Below are 20538 nucleotides of genomic sequence, written 5' to 3'. Positions count from 1 at the left end.
AAATATCATAAAGACCCCAGTAAGAATCCATACCAGAAAATGACGCTGTACTTTATAAACTCCTTAGAATTTACAGCTAGCATAAAAACAAAGTCTAATTATAGTCTATGTAAGAGCACTGGAAAAAGTTCATGGAAAATTGAATTAAAGTTAAGTTGAAAGGTTTGTGGTAGGCACATGCTTAGCATGCCTGCTCCCATATTGGAGTGTATGTGTAAAGTATTAGCTCTGCTTTTGATCTAGCTTCCTGCTATTGTACAGCCAGGGAGAAAGCAGGTGATGGCCCAAGTACTTGGGATCCTGCCACCCCTGACAGTGACTTAATTTCCAGACTCTGGACTTCAGCCTGGAACAGGTTAGGCTTATTTAGGCATTTGGGAAGTGAAACAGCAGTTGGAAGATTTCCTTCTGTGGCTCTCTGTAAGTATATCATAATGTCTTTCAAATAAACAGATTGGTTTTGTGGCCAGAGCAAGTTGAGTTGCTTCTTGAGACCTCTGCATTCTGTTTTGAGGTGCTGGCTCAAGCCCCCGGCCCCTCTATCTCCCATCTAGCTTCCAGTTAATGCACCAAAAAGCAGCAAATGTTGACTCTAGTACTGAAAATCTACCACCCACATGGGAGACGACCTGGATGAAGTTCCTGGCTTCACTGTGGCTCAGCTCCCGCCATTGCAGCCAGTTGGGGAGTGAACCAGTACATCAAAGATGTTTCTTTTTCAAACAAATAAATGTTAAAAGAACGAGGGACAAAACTATTCAAAACAACGTACCTGACTGCCCTAAAAGACATGAATGGGCAGATAAATATTATTTTCCCTACTCAAAGCAATTTGGTTTTTTCTTGTATCAATTATCTCAGAAATGTCAACAGGCATTTTTTTTTTGTTCATATTTCAGGATGAAAATCCCAAAGCCATATGGACAGTGTAAATGAAGATGCTAAACCCACTTCTGGCACACGTTTAAAGTTTCCTTCTGTTCCAGAAGGCATCTCTCAACCAGTCCATGACACAAATAGTTCCTCAACACTTGCTATCACAAAATCAATACCTTGAACTTGGCATATCTTATCAAAAAGTAAGTCTCCTAATGTTCATTTTAGACATGGAGTTTAAATGCAAATTTCTTACAGACGCTTAGAGGATAAGCCAAAAACTATCAATTTGTTGACTACTTAGTTGAAATACAGCAGTCTATTAAAAATAATGTTACAATTACACTGGTTGACTTGGGGAGTAGCATAAAGATGCACAGAGCATATACATTATGAACATATTTAACAAAAAAGACTGAAAAAAGAAGTGATTCTGGCCGCTGGGATTGCCAAGAGGTTTTACCCGTGTTAAACACACCACTGAAATCCGCAAGGACACATACACTACGAGTGTGTGTATTACAGCTCACATGGATGAGCTGTAAAACTAGTCATCTCAAAGTTGTAGCACTGTAAAAAATCTTAATTTCTTTATATTCTTTTTTTTTTTAAAGATTTATTTTTATTACAAAGTCAGATAAACAGAGAGGAGGAGAGACAGAGAGGAAGATCTTCCGTCCAATGATTCACTCCCCAAGTGAGCCGCTACGGGCTGGTGCTGTGCCAGTCCGAAGCCAGGAACCTGGAACCTCTTCCAGGTCTCCCACACGGGTGCAGTGTCCCAAAGCATTGGGCCGTCCTCAACTGCTTTTCCCAGGCCACAAGCAGGGAGCTGGCTGGGAAGTGGAGCTGCCGGGATTAGAACTGGCGGCCATATGGGCTCCCGGGGCTTTCAAGGCGAGGACTTTAGCCACTAGGCCACGCCGCCGGGCCCTCTTTATATTCTTTTAAAAATGATGTTCAGGGCCTGGCGGCATGGCCTAGCAGCTAATGTCTTTGCCTTGAACGCAGCACCAGGATCCCATGTGGGAGTGAATCATCGAACGGAAGATCTTCCTCTGTCTCTCCTCCTCTCTGTATATCTGACTTTGCAATAAAAATAAATAAATCTTTTTTAAAAATAATAAAAAATAAAATAAAAATGATGTTTATTCTACAAACAGCATGAATTTTTCACATCAGAAGTTATTTTCACTGTAACTTCTAAATTTTTTTTTAAAGATTTATTTATTATTTTTTTTTATTACAAAGTCAGATATACAGAGAGGAGGAGAGACAGAGAGGAAGATCTTCCATCCGATGATTCACTCCCCAACTGAGCCACAACGGCTGGTAGGCTGCGCCAATCCAAAGCCAGGAACCAGGAACCTTTTCCAGATCTTCCACGCTGGTGCAGGGTCCCAAGGCTTTGGGCCGTCCTCGACTGCTTTCCCAGGCCACAAGCAGGGAGCTGGATGGGAAGTGGAGCTGCCGGGATTAGAACCAGCACCCATATGGGATCCCAGGGCGTTCAAGGTGAGGACTTTAGCTGCTAGGCCACACTGCCGGGCCCAACTTTTAAATTTTTTTAAGTAAACTCTTCAAGTAATTGACTAAAAATAAGTAGTTGGTGAAATTCTTGTCAGCAATGACCCTTTGTATAGTACTTTACACTGAAGAATCACAATTTTATTACTTTGTTGTGATGTTTTATAGAGAATTAATCTGTCATATGAAGAACTAACCCTCTTTTCTAGGCTTTTTTTTGGTGTGATAGTACGTCTTAAGACAATATAAAAATAAAAAACAGCTAACAGAATTTGCAAAATTAAACTTAAAAACAGTTGTTACTTCAGCAGTTTCAACCTTGAGAAGGAGTTAATCAAAACAAAAATAAATGTAAACATTTTGATTTTTTATTTTTGAAGAATAAAAACATAAACAGAAAATACTTACTGCCATCGTTTGTCTTGTCAATTTAACCAACACTGTAACTAGAGATCCTACTGTGATATTGTTGCTATCTTCATCATCCAGTACTGTAAGATGAAGGGAAAATAAAAAGCAGAAAATAAGGTTCTATGTCAACACAGGTAACAAAATTTTACTTATATAAATCAGTTTGGTGCTTTCATATTTTGAGCATAATGTGTTTTAAATTTGGACCATTCTGTATAGGTCTCTAGTAGATGCCTTCAAACTAATTCTCATTTAATATTTACAATAACCTCTGCAATGTACTACTATATTTCCACCTCAAAGAACCTTAAGTTCAGAAATAAAGTAAAATGCCCATAGACACATGCACTGAGACTGGGTATGACAGTTACTGTAACACAGTTCTTTCATAGTGGTACAAAAATAAAGCTGTCCTGTTGAACTGAGGAAAGATTATATTCAAAGTTTTATCTGTATAAATACTGTCAATAGAAACAATGAACAAAACAATGAAAACTAGTGTCCTGAACCTATTAAGGCTCTACTCCTGACTCCATCTTCTTGCCAACACATCCCTTGGAGACAGCAGGTGGTGGTTCAAGTGAGCTGGGTCCCTGCTTGCCACATGGGAGACCTAGACTGAGTTCCTGGTTACCAGCTTTAGCTTAATCCACCCCTTCCTACTACTCTGGATGTTTGTGCAGTGAACCAACAACCAGGGTTTTCTCTCTCTCAAACAAAACTTTACTTATTTATTTACTTACTTACTAAAAAAGCAATTTTAAAATAATTTCCAAGGGGCCAATATTATGGAGTGGCAGGGTAAACCACTGCATGTGCATTGCTGGCATCTCATATTAGAATACAATTCTACGCCGGGATCCCATATGGGCACTGGTTCTAATCCTGGCAGCTCCACTTCCCTTCCAGCTCCCTGCTTGTGGTCTGGGAAAGCAGTCGAGGACGGCCCAATGCTTTGGGACCCTGCACCCGCGTGGGAGACCCGGAGGAGGTTCCTGGTTCCCGGCATCAGATCGGCGCGCACCGGCCCGTAGCGGCTCACTTGGGGAGTGAATCATCAGACGGAAGATCTTCCTCTCTGTCTCTCCTCCTCTCTGTATATCTGACTTTGTAATAAAATAAATAAATCTTTAAAAAAAAAAAAAAAAAAAAGAATACGGTTCTAGTCCTGACTGCTCCACTTCCAATGCAGGTTTCTGTTACCCAGCCTGGGAAAGCAGCAGGAGCTGGCGTAGATACCTGGGTTCCTGGAACCTATGTGGGAGACCAGGATAAAGTATGTGCCTCCTGATCTGAGCCTGGCCCAGACCTGGCTGTTGTGGCAAGTGAACCAACAGACAGAAGATGGTCTCCCAGAACCCAGATAAATAAACCTTTCAACTTATATTCTATAATAAATGCTAAATACATTTCTACAATAATTTTTTAAACTACAGTCTCAGTAGTGAGACTAGCACTACTGCATAGCAGGTAAAACTGTGGCCTATCGCACCCACAACTAAGTGGGCACCGTTTTGAGTTATGGCTGCCCAATCCAGCCCCCTATTAACGTGCCCGAAAACGCAGAGTAGGATGGTCCAAGTACTTGAGTCCCTGCACCTATCTGGTAGACCCAGATGATGCTCCAGGCTCCTAGCTTCAGACTGGCCCAGCTTTGGCCATTGCGGCCACTTGGAAGTAAATCAGCAGAAGGAAGATTCTGTCTCTTTCTTTCTTTCTCTCTCCTCCTTTCAGATAAATAAATCTTTTTAAAAATTACATGTGTGTGTGTATGTAGAACTACCAAAAGTCTAATTAAAATAAGCAGAAAATTATTACAACTTTTCAAATACACCTTCCATTTAAAGGACATAACTTGCTTTTTCTGCATATTTTATCTGTAAGAGATTTCCCATTTGTTTTTGCCTATGGTTCTAGACTCACTTATTTTAGACAAATTCAGATTGACACATTACTGATATTCCAACAGCTGGAAAGCCATATTCCAACAACTTTTAACTGCTAACTCATGACTGGCTGTGAGGTGTGACCACTGGAAATCAAAAAGGTGGCGGGTATTCTTTACCCTGAAAGTCTCCATTACCCAAAGTCAAATGTAGGACACATATTCACCTACATTTTTCATTTTGCAAAATTCAATACGCTTGAGGAGTACATTGGAGAAATAACTGCTATATCAATGTCTACAGCCATGTGATGCTTTAAGATGAAGAAAAAGATTCCAGGAAATCATTTATAGCCGCCAGCAATATGGGGAAGGAAATCCACCATCTTCAGCACTATATTATAACGTCTTTTCTGCTTCTGTAATTATTCTACTTTTCTTTAAGTAACTACAAGTTATTGTAAAAATAAAAGTCATAAAATGTCTATATAAGATGCAAAGCAGGGAACATGTGGCAAAATTTCTTGGGGAGAATGAATATTTTTCTACTTACACAGTTCCATGTCAAATTCCTAAATATATCTTTTATATTTGTTTTTAAAGTTTGAAAACTCAAGGACCCAAAAGGAAATTCAACATCTCACCAAAGTGGTCCAAATTTTCAGATGCATCCTATACTCTAGCCAAAGACTGAACTGTCTGCCTTCATTTCCTAAACACCCTGATATTTGGGAGTCATTTATCTCTGCCAATTCCTGTTAGAATGTAAATAATGTAAAGACTGTTACCACTGTTCCCCCAGCACCAAGAAGAGCACATGCCATTCAACACTGGCTGCATGAAAACCTGGCACAATATGTGTGTCAATCATTCAATACTTGGCATACTTCCTGAACAAAGATACACAGAACATTTCTAATAGGTCCCTGAATTCTTGGGACCTACAAGAACACTTTTACAACAGTGATTCAGTGACTGTTAAAGCTCTCAGAAAAATACCAGAATGAAAGAATTGGAGCAGTAGATGACTAACATTATCAGTACGCGACAATGTTATTATCCAGCTATCAATACTTACAGGGGGAAGTATATGGATTAAAAAAAAAAAGAATCTATTTTTCCCTCAAAACAGATGGAAAGGTAAAATGAGAACAAAAAAACAAAAAACAAAAAAAAAACCTTGAAATGTGGCAGAAAACAAGGTAATGTTCAAAGCTTAATTAACAAAAATAAATTTCCAAAAATTAATTTTAGAAACTAGTGACTTTTTTATGCTAACAATATATTTCAAATATCTCCTGTTTTATTACACTCAGAAACCTCCTTCATGTTTAGAAAAGTCAAGAAATTCCTGAAAGCTGAATTACAAAACAGGGTCCTCAGTCTTAATCCCATTAACAAGATCATAAAAATGAGGCTTCATCAGTTTTCTAAAAACTAGGAAGTGTGTATCATTTTCCATCCTAGTAAACCTTACAGCTAAGCAACAAATCCATTAAGCCTAATTCCAAGTTGTGTGGTCACTTGAGAACTTTAAGTCAAATTACTAGGAATCAGGCATCTAATGATCATTTCAATGTTTACCATTGAAGTCTCCCACTTACCCTGTGATTTTATGTCCATGGTCACATATGGAAAACTCCCAAGGACAGCCATAACCTCTTCATATTTTTCATCTTCAAGGAAGTGTAGTAGGCTATGACGATCTGATTCTTTTAAGCTCACCAAATCCTGGATAGTTTTTATTTTGTACTAAATAAAAGAAAGGAAACAGATTCTTAATCTACAAAACTTCATAAATAGAAAATTATTAGTACGTTGACTTTCAGCAACTTTCAGGGGGGAAAAAAGCTAAAACACAATTATTTCAAATCACTAAACAAAACAAATTGTAAATGCATAGCTTTTTAGTCCAGTATGGCCCAAGGCTTTGGGACCCTGCACCCACATGGGTGACCCAGAAGAAACTCCTGGCTCCTGCCTTTGGATTGACTCAGCTCCGGCCATTGTGGCCACTTGGGGAGTGAACAAGAGGATGACAGATCTTTCTGTCTCTCCTTCTCTCTGTAAATCCAACTTTCCAATAAAAATAAATAAATATTCTAACTTTTCTTCCAAATTTATAAGGGTAACCCAATTACCAAGAGAGACCTCCAACAAATTTCTAATATATATTTATTAATTCTAACTTCAAATTCAGTGTGTATCTATTGCTCACTTTGTCATATACAAATATTCAGAAGCTACCAGAATTATATTTGTTTCTTTTTATTTTGTTTTGTTTATTTTCTTTTGATTTGAAAGAGAAACACAGAAAAAGACCTACTACATACTGGTTCACTCCCTAAATGCTCACAATAGCTGGAGCTGGGCCAGGCTAAAGCTGGGAATCTAAAACTCAGTCCAGCGTTCTGAAGGGGGTGGCCAGGACCCACCTGAGTCATCATTTGCTGCTTCCTAGTCGATGAATCAGATGGGCTAATAGGCAGATAGGTCAGGTCTTGCTGAAAGGAGTGCATAAGATGCTTGCATGTCAATTACCCCTTTGAGTTTCTAGATTTATCACAAAATGCATGGGAATAGTGATCCCACTCCTCTGTATTATGAGAATACAGTTACCTCTTCCACTCTTCAGATGGCTTTATTTCCTGAAAGGCGACACAGGACTAGTCCTGCAGCCTTACCACGGGTTCCATCCTACCCTTGATCAATTGACAAATGCTACTCCCTGAATTCATTTTGACGAGCCTCTTGGGCCCTTCTTCTTCCGGAGAGTTCCCTGTGACTGCTGTGGCGGAGGTTTCTGACTTAAATAACTGCCCTGCCCATGTGAAAATTCTACGTGGAGTAAGAACTGAGCTTGCCTTTATTTGCAGTTTCCCCTTTAACAATATCTTCACATAAGATAAGGAATAAAGTGTCAATTGCTAAAATGCATTGACCCCTTTAAAACAGGGGAATTATCTACAGCAGTAAAATATTCTAAAATAAGCCACCTATTCTAGTGAGCATTAACAGAAAATTCTGGAATAGCTAAAACATTACAAATCTAAGAAACTGGGTCCGGCACAGTGGCCTAGCAGCTAAAGTCCTCGCCTTGAACGCGCCGGGATCCCATATGGGCGCTGGTTCTAATCCCGGCAGCTCCACTTCCCATCCAGCTCCCTGCTTGTGGTCTGGGAAAGCAGTCGAGGACGGCCCAATGCATTGGGACCCTGCACCCACTTTGGAGACCTGGAAGAGGTTCCTGGTTCCTGGCTTCAGATCGGCGCATACCGGCCCGTTGCGGCTCACTTGGGGAGTGAATCGTCGGACGGAAGATCTTCCTCTCTGTCTCTCCTCCTCTCTGTATATCTGACTTTGTAATAAAAATAATAAATCTTTAAAAAAAAAAAAAACCCAAATCTAAGAAACTCACAGTAACCATTTTTAGCGCATTTTTATCCGTATCAGCACCTTTAAGAAACATCATTCCTAAAAACTAAAGTAGTAAAGAACTACCTTTTTATGATTGGAAACCCGTCTAAGATTGTCCTCTTCAATGTGAGGGAGCTGCAGAAGAGGAGACTTAAACTGCTGAAGGCCTTGGACAGCCATCTGGGAGAGCTTCATGCAGTTTTCTAGGGATGCCAAAGTTGGAGCACGAAACTCCCTTTCTTAGAAAGAACAGGAAAAAAGAAACAACAGGGCTGGATTTTTCACTAGTTCAGAAATACACAATCTACCAGAAATGCAAAATTACGATAACATCATTAGTACCTCAAATTTTAATAGCATGATGTTTTCTCCCTAAAAGTTACAGATGAAATATTTTAAAATATACACACTTAGTCAAATGTACATTGCTGACCAATAGCTATTGACTTAATGGGTAACTTCATTTCACTTCCAACAGCAGCAAATTTTTGAACACTATCATTATTCAGAAATTACAGCCAGCAGGTCAACGACTGACATCACAACTGCACCTTAAGGCTCTCCTTTCCATCACCTCTGAAACCCCAACTCTCTCTCTCACACACACACATATAATCTCTATTCCTTTCCTTTCTCTCTCTTTCAAATCAGGTGAATCATTACATCAGTTAAATCATTATTTCAAACTGGTAAAATACAGAATAACCTAACTGGGAAAGTATTCAGACAAAGGAAAAGAAAAAAATTTTTAAAATCTTGGCACATTAAACAATTAAGAAGAGTAATCTGTATACGCTTGCAAGAAAAAGAGAAACCCAGGGAGTGACAGCTCTTCCTCACCTTCCCGGCTGCGGGCCATGATTATGAGCTGGCAGATCACATTAACCATTTCTTGAAGTAGGGCAGGGCATTTTTTCAGCATAAATTGTTGATCTGTAAAACAATCAAAAACTTGAAACAAACCATCTTAATTTTATAGCTAAAAGTATCTTTATCACATGCAGCTCAAGAATAACATTAAATTGAAGCTGTACCACAACTATGTCACATGGTCTCACAATTTCACCGACCAAAAAGAAGTTTCTCCTAGTTCAGCATTACTGTGTCAAAATCCAGTCAGAAAACCTTGGCTCCTACTAGAAAACCAAGTACCTCACATTACTGTCTTTGAGTTAATGAGTTTTTACAAACTCTTCAAATTTAACCTTAATATTGCTGTAGTTGAGGATTTTGAGAATTTCTTTGTTCTGTACTTAGGTTTCTATAGGTGTAATAATAACTAAGACCAAAACCCAACAGTAATAATTTATAGAGGTAAAAGAAAAAAGGAGAAGGCAACAGAGACGGAGTGAACTATTACAACCACGCATTGGGCTTAGAACTAACAATCTGCGCCCTATTTCTCACAGATTCACCACAAAATGAGGAAGCCACATATCTGCACAAAACATTACCAACAGAATGACTAATTAACTCTTCAACTCTAGTTGAAGTCCCCAGACAGTAGTCCCACATTCTGCCTTAAGTATCTATTCTATCCCAACATTTTCCAGAGGCATTTGACTGTATTGTTAGCAGGGCAGGAGTAGGAAGAGCTCATTGAGAAAGAACATTTATTTCCAAAGGTAACTTTCTTTGAACATTTCAACTGAAACAATGCAGATGAAAGGTCAAACTCAATGGAAAATATGGAAATCATGTCCCAATTCACTTCTTTTTAATAGACAGTTTCAGGTATTATGAAGCTTTGAATAAAGATGAAACACTTCTTAATGCCTTTTCTTAAAAAAAAAAAAAAAAAGTCATTTGGAACTTTTTCTGTAACCTAGCATAATCCAAATATTCTTTTATTTTTTCAAATATTCTTTATATAGAGCATTTCATCACCATGAAATATTAAATTTTAACATTTGCCCAAATTGCTGATTTACTTAATCCTTCAAACAATTTGTGAAATAATCATGTAGCATATAGATTACATGACTGAGCAAAAAGGAACAATGGCAAAAACACTGTTCTACGGAGTCTAATTAAATTTGGCACTATTAAAACTCTAAAGATATGAAGATTACAAATACCTTCTTCAAGGGTCTCAGGAATTTTCATTCTAGCAAGATGAGACAGTAAAAGAACTCTGGCCTTCAGACTATATGGACAGGTAAGTGGAGGCTCATTCTTCTTCAAATTAATGCTGCCAATTTCTCTGATTAGCTAGAGTAAACAAAAGTTATTAAAAAAACACATACTTTAAAAAGCATTCATTGTGGTGCTTAATGCACAGATGATCCTAACCTGTGGTATTAGAATATTATCCGTCGGTCTGCTCGTGGCATCTTTATTATACTGAGGATCAAATTCAGAAGCTCCAGCCAAAACCATGATAAGACCTATGGAAATCAAAGACATTCAGGAGGATAAGCACGTCTGCTTGTCTGTTCCTTTCAGAGATACTTCATCAATGTTACAGTAGGACACTTCGCAAATTATGCACACTGCTAAAAAGCATCTGAACACCACTACTTGGAATTAGCAATTCTGCCCATTTAAAAAAACTCCACCTTTTAAAATGTACACATTACCCAGCCCCAGTGACGTGTATATCAATTAAAAATGAGAGGTTTCTTCCCTGCATAAGCTTATCAGAGCTCTGAGTTAATTAAATTAAACTAGATTACAATTTCCAGAAATCGTACTGGGAAAGCCAAGAAAGTTTTGTAGAAATTTACATGACTGACACTCACAATTCAAAGCCTCATATTTAGTAATACTTTGGTTAGCCTACATAAGCTCTTTAAGGACTGGCACTTTGGTCATCAACCTCACATTACAGCAGAAGGTTCCGGAATGGACTCACAGAAGGCAGGACAGTACAGATGGTAACAGCAAAGACATTCAAGTTGGGTCACCTCCTAACTAAATGATCTGGGACAGCACATGCCACCTTTCTTGCATTTCAATTTCTTCAACGTACTTGACACACAGCAGGCAGTCTATGTTCTTACTACCTCAAATATTTTCATGAAAACAACTGTCAACCAGTGGGTGCGAGATCTTTGTCTCTCCTTCTCAGAGAGTTAACCGTACCTTTCAAATAAAAATAAATCTTTAAAAAAGAAATGAGAAACAGTCCATCTCTGTTTCAGCCTCAGTTACATTAACTGATTATCTATAAAACTTAAATGAAATCAATAGTCAAGGAATATATAGCCATTCCATTTAAGTGACTCAGAAAGTGGTGTGACTAACAGTTATAATTGCTCACTTACGTTTCATGTCCATATTTCGAGTTTTATAAACAAAGTATGTGTAAATCTGTGTTGTACGTATTAAAATCTGGTCCCCACTGTAACGAATTGAGCGATACCACCAAGAACCCTACAACATAACAAAATCAAACACAAAACAATGCATAGGTATAATGCTAAATGCAGTCTGACACATAACATGATAAGGGTCAACTTTTCCAAGTTCTCATAAACCAATAAAAATATCTGAGCTTTTGAACAACCGTCTGTTACGTATTTCAGATGATTTATTTAGCCAATATTTATATTGCCTACAGCCTAAATACCAACTAAGTCATTGCATATTTATGACTAAAACATGTGACCTTTATGTAGAAACTGTCTGAGAATAAAATAAGAATAAAGCAACAAATTTGTTCCAGATACCTAGCATGTCTTACATAATTAATGGATAAATGTATGAACAATTTTGCAGTTGACATGATACTTTCAATCACATGATTTCAAATAACTGCATTATTACACAGCAATCCTATGGAAGAACGCAAGATAGGTCAATTGTTAGCCTAAATATGAGACTCAAAAAACTGCAGGATCAGAAAAACTACAAGTCACTGAAGTAATGATACATAATCTTTATGAGACTTTCATACTAGGGTACCTATGCAATTGTTTATTAAGATGAGGCTAGTTGGTATGTTGTACCCTCTACATAATAAGCAGCAAAATACAAAGAACAACAGTTATTTTAAAATAACATCAAAGCACAAAAACAAATGTATACAAAATGCATAAAAAATTATCTGAAAGAGGAAACACAAAATCCAGCAATGATATCTCAAAAAAACATAGGGTTCAGGGCCCAGCACGGTGGCCTAGTGGCTAAAGTCCTCAACTTGAACGTGCCAGGATACCCTATGGGAGCCCGTTCTAATCCCAGCAGCTCCACTTATGATTCTTCTTTTTTCCTGTTTTTTTTTTTAATTTATTCATTAATTACATCGTATTATGTGACATAGTTTCATAGGTACTGGAATCCTCCCCACCCCTCTTCACACCCTCCCCCTTTGGTGTATTCCTCCACCTTGTTGCATAACCACAGTTCAAGTTTAGCTGAGATTCCCTCTTTGCAAGCATATACTAAACATAGAGTCCAGCATCTTATAGTCCAGTCAAGTTCATCGGCTTCTTAGGGAGACCCTGTCACTTATGATTCTTATCTGCCTTCTTTTGAGAAGGGGAAAAGTCTCAAATCAGCTAAAAGAAGGTAATCTGAAAAACTTGCTGCTTCCCGGTTTTGAGGCAGGTTTGTGTTAAAATGTGTTTGCACGAATTGGGAGAAATCGTTGAAGATAGATAGATAGATAGATAGATAGATAGATAGATAGATAGATAGATAGATTTGTTGAGTATATATATATTCAACGATTTCTCCCAATTATATAGGGTTCAAAAAGATGATGAAGTAAGACTTTCATTCAAGGCTTTAAATATATCTGTACTATGTCAGTTGTGTGGTTCTGGACTGGGAGTGGTTATACATTTACAGACTCAAGTGAAGTCACCTTTAAAAGATCCTAAATTGTCCAGAAGATTCTTAAATTCAAGGATCAAAGGATCAAATTGGGGGTGGGAGTTTGGGGGGGAATCCCAGCCTATACGAAACTGTACTACGTAATTCAAAATTCAAAATAAAAATATATTAAAAAAGATTTATATTCTAATAAAAATAAAATTTTATAGGAAGATTAAAATACGACTTAAAAAATAGGGCCCAACACAGTAGCCTAGTGGCTTAAGTTCTCATGCCTTGTATGTGTCAGGATCCCTCTGGGTGTTGGTCTATATCCCGGCTGCTCTACTTCCCATTCTCTTTCCTGCTTGAGACCCGGGAAAGAAGTAGAGGACGGCCCAAAGCCTTGGGACCCTATACCCACATGGAAGACCCAGAAGTTGTTCCTTGCTCCTGACTTCAAACTGGCTCAACTCCAGCCACTGCGGCCACTTGTGGAGAGAACCAGCGGGTGGAAGATACGTCTCTGTCTCTTTCCAATAAAAATCAATAAATCTTAAAAACAACAACAAAAAACCCAGTTTGAACTTACCACAACAACGGGCAGGATAACCATAAATGCCAATCCATACACAAGTAAAACCTAGAATTGAAGAGGACAAAAGTATGGCCTTAATCAGGTAGACGGTAACAATCCCCAGGAACACTGATTCCCAAGTACACAATGGGAGAAGCACTATCAAAACACTCCTTGTATATTATCTCATTCAAGCCCTATTATCACTCAATAAGGAAGAGACCATCACTGCTTCTCTTTTGCAAACAGAGTACCTGCTATACATACAGGCTATACAGCTTATCTGATGTCACACTGCTAGTAGCTAAGTGCAGTCTGGACCTGTGGCTGAAACTCTAATCTACTATAGTAAATTTCATGGGACCAATGCAGTGCCATAACACACTAATCCACCACATGCAGTATTAGTACTCCATATGAGTGCCATTTCAAGACCTGGCTGCACCACTTCCCAACCCACTCTCTGCTTGTGACCTAGGAAAGCAGTACAGGACGGCCCAGATCCTTGGTTCCCTGCACACGCGGGGGAGACCCAGAAGAAGCTCCCGACTCTTGGCTCTAGGGTGGCTTAGCTCTGGCTTTTGTGGCTACTTGAAGAATGAATCAGCGGATGGAAGGTCTTTCTCTCTGTCTCTCCTTCTCTCTGTAAAATCTGCCTTTCCAATGAAAATGAATAGATCTTTAAAATAATAAATAAATCTTAAAAATAAAAAAATTAAAAGTACATAAATGTACATAAATTTTAAAAACAAATTATTGAGCCTAGCACGGTAGCCTAATGCCTGAAGTCCTCGCCTTGAATGCCCCGGGATCCCATATGGGCGCCGGTTCTAATCACAACTGCTCCACCTCCCATCCAGCTCCCTGCCTGTGGCCTGAGAAAGCAGTGGAGGACTGCCTAAAGATTTGGGATCCTGTACCCTTGTGGGAGAGCTGGAAGAAGCTCCTGGCCTCGGATCAGCTCAGCTCCGGCCATTGCAGTAGCTTAAGGAATGAACCAGTAGATGGAAAATGTTTCTCCATGTTATCTCTTTCTCTCTGTGTATCTGCCTTTCCACTAAAAATAAATCAATCTTTAAAAAATTATCATATAATTTGCTGGCAATGACACAACATAGATAACTCCACAGAACAGTTTCATTATTTTCCCTTCCAATCAGGTATAGTGTTCTTTATCAAATTTTCCCTCGTTTGACCTTAAATCTAGTAGCTATTTTTCTCCTCTTTATTTCTCTCAAAGTAACCTTAAGCATGATAAACATTTAAATTCACTTACCAAAATTGAATTTTTCTGGTCAACTATCCAAGCTGGCAGGGCAATTCCAAAGCTTGTGGCTGAAACAGGAAAAACAGCAGTTTCTGAATAGTAGCTACTCCCAGTTAAAGATGCGTATCTCAAAACTTCTTACTGGGAGGACCCCGCGGGCAGCACCTGCTCCCCTAAGATGGCGGCGCCCGCATGGATGGAGCTCCCTGCCTGTGGCTAGCGGGGTAACCGGGTGCCGTTCGCTGCGGCCCTAGTGGCCAGATCTGGAAGACCCGCCGCCAATCCCACGCTGGCAGCTGGGGCCATGCCACCCGGAGGCGGCAGCAGCAGCAGCAGCAGCAGCGGGAGCCCTGGGAGAAGGTGCAGACCCACTAGGAGAGGAGGGCGTGGCTGCAGAACGAGGCCCAAGAGCGCCTGCTTCCAGGAGTTGCCGCAGGACCTGGAGAAGCAGCAGCCAAGCCCCTCTAGGAGAAGCGTCGGCTCAAGAAGGAAGCACCAGCACCCGCCATGGCTCCCACCGCCACCGCCGACCAAGACCCTGCTACCCCACCCCAATAAAGACTGTGAGCCTGGGGGAGGGGGGACTTCCTCTCAAAAATAAACAAAAGTTGAGAAAAATTAAGTTGGTCCTCGTTACAAAAAAAAAAGAGATGTGCTTTATATCATAAGTTTCAAGTTTTTTAAGCAATAAAACTTTGTACACAAAGGCTTCTTCCCTAAAAACAAGCTGTTCTTTATCGATCAAGAGTTCATCTATGTACCACATATATGAGAAAATTTAAGTCAGTAAAGAAAAACATTTTCAGGGCTGGTGTGGTGGATCGACCAGTTAATCCTCCACCTGCAGCACCAGCATTCCACACAGGTACCAGTTTGAGTTCCAGCAGCTCCATTTCCAATCCAGCTCCCTGCTTATGGAATGGGAAAATAGTGGAGGATGGCTCAAGTAGTTGCCCACATGGGAGACCCAAAGAAAGCTGGCTTCAGATCAGATCAGCTCCAGCTATTGTGGCCATTTGAGAAGTGAGCTAGCAGACAGAAGACCCTCTCTGTAACTCTGCCCTTCAAATAAAAATAAAACGAATGTTAAAAAAAAACTTTATCAACTAACTTGAAATGATTACATATACTGATTACTATTCTCTCCAAAGTTTTATTTTCAATTTAGTCTTCAGAAAGAAAAGTAAAGTTAAAATTAAATGAACATCAATGAATGAATCTGTTCAACGCCTTTTGGCTGTAACATGCCTGTTCATTAATTAGATCAAACTTTTCAATACAGTTAAAATTTCCATAATATACACCATGGCAATAATATTTTAAGACCATCATTTACCACACCTTGTGGCCCATCTGGATTTCCAAATTCTTCCCAATTTTTGCGGGACTCTTCATCTGTTAAACTAGCATTAAAAGAACAGTTACAAAATTAGACAGCTGTATCCGAAAGCAGGTATTCACAATGACAAACTCAATTCATGAGCCAACACATTTCTTAGAAGGTATTAGTCCATGGAATGAACAGAGGTCTCTCTAAAATCAGAGAAAAGGGGACAGGAATACCTCACAGTGTATCAGCAGAAAGCCCTACCCATAGGCCTTGATACAAATTCCTGGTGGGCCTATGAGTGCTCAAGTCTAACCAGTTCAAACCAGATAAAAATTTACAGGCCACCACATTTTCTAAGAGGGTAAAGCATTTATAGGTGACTTTTTTTTTTTTATCAATACTCAATGTACTTTCTAAAACTTCAATACTCATGCACTTTCCAAAATTCCTTCAGTAGATAAGTTTAATAACACTACAAACACACATAAATTAGAGGCTACTGTTGTGGTGTAACAAGCTAAATGGCTGCCTACAACACCAGCATCCCACATAGTTACCAGTTCAAAACATGGCTGGCAATTCCACTTCGAATTCAGTTCCCTGCCAATGGCTTCGGGAAGCAGAAGACAGCCCAAGCGTGGGGTCCCTGCAGCCAAGTGGGAGACCCAGATGGAATGCCAGCCTCCTGGTTTCAGCCTAGTCTAGCCTCAGCTGTTGTGGCCACTTTGGGAATGACTAGTATATAACAGCAGCTCCCCATAAAACATTGGCAGCATGCTAAAAGACAATAAATTCCATTGCTGGTTGGGGCCAGCACTGTAGGGCAGCAAGTAAGAGCAGCTGTCCTGGCACAGTGGCTCAACTGGCTAATCTTCCATCTTCAAGCACTAGAATCCCATACAGGTGTCGCTTCATGTCCCAGATGCTCCACATCCCATTCAGTTCCTTGCTTGCGGCCTGGGAAAGCAGTAAAGCACAGCCCAAACCTATTGGACCCTGCATCCACGTGGAGACCCAGAGAGAGCTCATGGCTCCCGGCTTGGCTCTGGCCTCACCCTAGTAGTTTCAGCCATTTGGGAAGTGAGTCAGCAGATGCTTTTCAAATTTTTTTTTAATTTTTTAAAAAATTAATCAAAAAATTTTAATTAATTATTTTTAATTTTTAAAAATCTTAAAATACATATCCACATGCCACTTTCACAGTTCGCTATTAAATCTACTGGTCTTGTATAATTTGTGTTTTTTAAATTAGCTCACAGTCTTCATACATTACCTCAAGTCTTCATACATTTTACTCTTCAATGCAACCATGAGTGAAGATATATCAAGTCCCTTCCTGAAGAATCCAGCTAATCTAGTGTAATCTATTGTAATACTGACATCCAACAGTACTGCTTCTAGCTTTATATATTTACACTCTATTTTGTCTCCATAAAACTATGCACAAATATACCTATGTACCTGTACACATACTGCATGTATAAATGTGGCATGGATCCTGACATTAACACTACATCTCTCTAGGCTGCCAAAGAAAATACTATTTGTAAGTTCCTAAAATATCTTTATAGAAAAATTCTCTAGGCATTAAAAATGCAGATTTTAGAACTGCAGATCACAACATGCATAGTAATTAAAAAACAATAACCAGGAATAATCTATTATGATGAAATTTGAAAAATAAAGACACTAGAACTGAAGCACTTACAAGTAGTAAAAAAATTGAACTTTTCCATAAGTAGTCAAATGAGATAAGTTATACTAGCAAAACAAGAGAAACAGATTTCATGAAAAAATAAAAGCAAAACACACTGAAATGAAAATTGGAGGGCATATGCTAAATTCTAATCCAAATACTGAGGATACAGTTCTTTTAACTTATCACTTCTTCTCTAATTTAACTAAGTCCACATGGCAAAAGCACTATTTTAATCCAACTTTGTTACTTAAAGGTTTAACTGTATTACTAGTTTAGAGGTAAACAGTTCCATTAAAAAAAAAAAAACAGAGTAATCAGATGAGGTAAGCATTTAATAAATTAATACAACATCTATTTTAACTACTATCTTATTAAGAAATAAAAAATTATCATTACCCCTCTTACAAACGTATAACAGGTCCTTTGGTACTTACGCTGCATAAGCTTTTGCTATCCTCATGAACATAACCTCATCACCTCCTTTATCTGGATGATATTTAAGCGATAGCAAACGGTACTGTTTCTTAATTTCTGCTACTGTTGCTCCCTGCAAGGAAAAGTTTTGTATTAGTAAAAATAATCACAATGCTGTAAAGAAGTAATCCATCTACTTCTTAACTTTAAACGTGAATCATTCAATTACTGAAAAAGAAAATGAAGCTTTATTTCATGTACTTCCTTTCCTAATTCTTGTTAAAAATTTGTCATTTTTTAAACTTTTATCAGAAAGCCAGATATACAGAGAAGAGGAGAGACAGAGAGGAAGATTTTCCGTCTGATGATTCACTCCCCAATTGGCTGAACAGCCAGAGCTGGTCCACTCTGGACTCAGGAGCCCAGGGCCTCTTCTGGGACTCCCAAGCGGATTTAGGGTCCCAAGGCTTTGGGCCGTCCTCAACTGCTTTCCCAGCACACAAGCAGGGAGCTGGATGGGAAGCAGGGCCACTGGGACATAAACTGGTGCCCAATGGGATCCTGGCACGTTCAAGGGGAGGACTTTGGCCGCAAGACTGACACCCGGGGCCAGTAACTTTTTTTTTTTTAAATAAATGGTAGTATTAGTTTGTGCAGTCTTTATTTCACTGAGCTCCTGCTGGGAGTCATGCAGTACACTAGGCACCAATGATATGAGTGAGACAGCACAAGGAAATAATAACTAAAGGAATGCTGGAGTTTTAATCTGTCAAAATAGTGTCACACCAAATTCAGACTGGCTCCAAGAAGCCTTAGAGTGACAACTTCCTTTACAATCTGGGGGACAGCAGGTAGCCTCATCTGCCAACATACTGCCATATTAAGTACACATTTACTAAGCTGGCCCATGCCCTAATTAACATCAGTGTCTACTAAGAATTAGTCTGTTGGGCCCAGCGCGATAGCGTAATGGTTAAGTTCCTCGCCTTGAACACGCTTGGGATCCCATATAAGCACCAGTTCTAATCCCGGCAGCTCCAATTCCCATCCAGCTCCCTCCTTGTGGCCTGGGAGAACAGTCGAGGATGGCCCAAAGCCTAGGGACCCTGTACCCACGTGGGAGACCCGGAAAGAAGTTCCTGGCTCCTGGCTTCGGATCGACGCAGCACCAGCCGTTGTGGCCACTTGGGGAGTAAATCATCGGACGGAAGATCTTCCTCTCTGTCTTTCCTCCTATCTGTATATCTGCCTTCCCAACAAAATAAACAAATCTTAAAAAAAAAAAGAATTAGTTTGTTACCCCCAAACCTTGCAATGCTGTAAAATCTGTCCAGGTAATCATAGTCATCATAAAAGGGAAACGCATGCTATGTAAACTTTTGTTTTGTATGGCAGACTGCTACATGATTGATACACTCCTTCCAGGCATCTGCTGAGTAAGGGCAAAAAACTGGAAATAGTAGGAGATTCAGCTTAGTAAGAAGTCTCATTTTTTTCTATCTGAAAAAGGGTCAGGGGGCTGACACTGTGGCAGAGCAAACTGGGCTTGTTTAAAAAGTGTAATCTATATGTTTTTTTAAAAATCAAAGCTAGATGATCTTCTATTAATTTCAGTTCTGATACTCCCTCCAAAACACTAAAAAGATTAAATTTCTTTTAGGACTTATCAATCAAGCTCAATCAGGAGATCATTCAAGGGGGCTACCCAAGGTTACTCTGAACTTCTGCAACAACAGTAATTGTTCTTTACAAGACTATATAACGGACTTAACCTAACTGCCTAATTAAAACAATGTTGTAAGATTGGTGTCACTCTGGGACCCCTGTACAAGCTAAGTAAGCCTCCCCATCTGCGGCGCTGGCATCCCTTATGGAGACTGGTTTCTGACCCAGCTGCTCCACTGCTTATGGCCTGGACAGGCAGCAGAGGATGGCCCATGTCCTTGGCCCGCTGCACCTATGCAGGAGACCAGAAGAAGCTCTTGGCTTTGGTGCCAGCCAGATCCAGCTCCTGCAATCATTGGGAAGCGAACCAGCAGAAAGAAGACCTCTCTCTCCATCTCTCTGTATAATTATGCCTTTCAAAATAGTCTCTAAAAAAAAAGATTTTTATGATTCAATTAACATAAATCATCCAGCTTTATAATTTTACATTAAATGAAACTTACAGATGCCTTTGAAAATCATGCACAGTAAGTTCTCATTTCATCTTCAAATATTCTTAAATTTTAGCAAATGCAAACCAATCCTGAATACAGCAATCATTAATGATAGCTTAAAAAGATACACACATCAGAAGTGGTAATTAATTGTCTTACTTTAATAAACAAATCTAACTGACCAAATGAGGCAAAACTCGGGAGAATCAAGATGGAGG

At 39.3% G+C, this 20538-nt stretch overlaps 1 protein-coding gene across 3 annotated transcripts in view; it reads right to left on the bottom strand.

The window, feature by feature from the left end:
• Positions 1 to 20538, bottom strand: part of SEC63 (SEC63 homolog, protein translocation regulator) — a 78724-nt gene that overhangs the window by 15894 nt on the left and 42292 nt on the right. For 2 of the 3 annotated variants that reach the window (XM_058660087.1, XM_004580342.4), the window contains exons 4-14: positions 18182 to 18294; positions 16060 to 16121; positions 14728 to 14786; positions 13467 to 13517; positions 11383 to 11491; positions 10409 to 10503; positions 10195 to 10327; positions 8957 to 9049; positions 8201 to 8355; positions 6304 to 6451; positions 2812 to 2894 (exon numbers count right to left, since the gene is read on the bottom strand). In XM_058660087.1, coding sequence (XP_058516070.1) covers positions 2812 to 2894; positions 6304 to 6451; positions 8201 to 8355; positions 8957 to 9049; positions 10195 to 10327; positions 10409 to 10503; positions 11383 to 11491; positions 13467 to 13517; positions 14728 to 14786; positions 16060 to 16121; positions 18182 to 18294 — 1101 coding nt within the window. Of the gene's footprint in view, positions 1 to 2811; positions 2895 to 6303; positions 6452 to 8200; positions 8356 to 8956; positions 9052 to 10194; positions 10328 to 10408; positions 10504 to 11382; positions 11492 to 13466; positions 13518 to 14727; positions 14787 to 16059; positions 16122 to 18181; positions 18295 to 20538 lie in introns of those variants that run through there. The other variant, XM_058660093.1, reaches the window with a different exon arrangement.

The sequence above is a fragment of the Ochotona princeps genome, chromosome 1 (genome assembly GCF_030435755.1).
Source record: "Ochotona princeps isolate mOchPri1 chromosome 1, mOchPri1.hap1, whole genome shotgun sequence".
Classification (NCBI taxonomy): domain Eukaryota; kingdom Metazoa; phylum Chordata; class Mammalia; order Lagomorpha; family Ochotonidae; genus Ochotona; species Ochotona princeps.
This window is presented reverse-complemented; position numbering and strand designations above follow the sequence as displayed.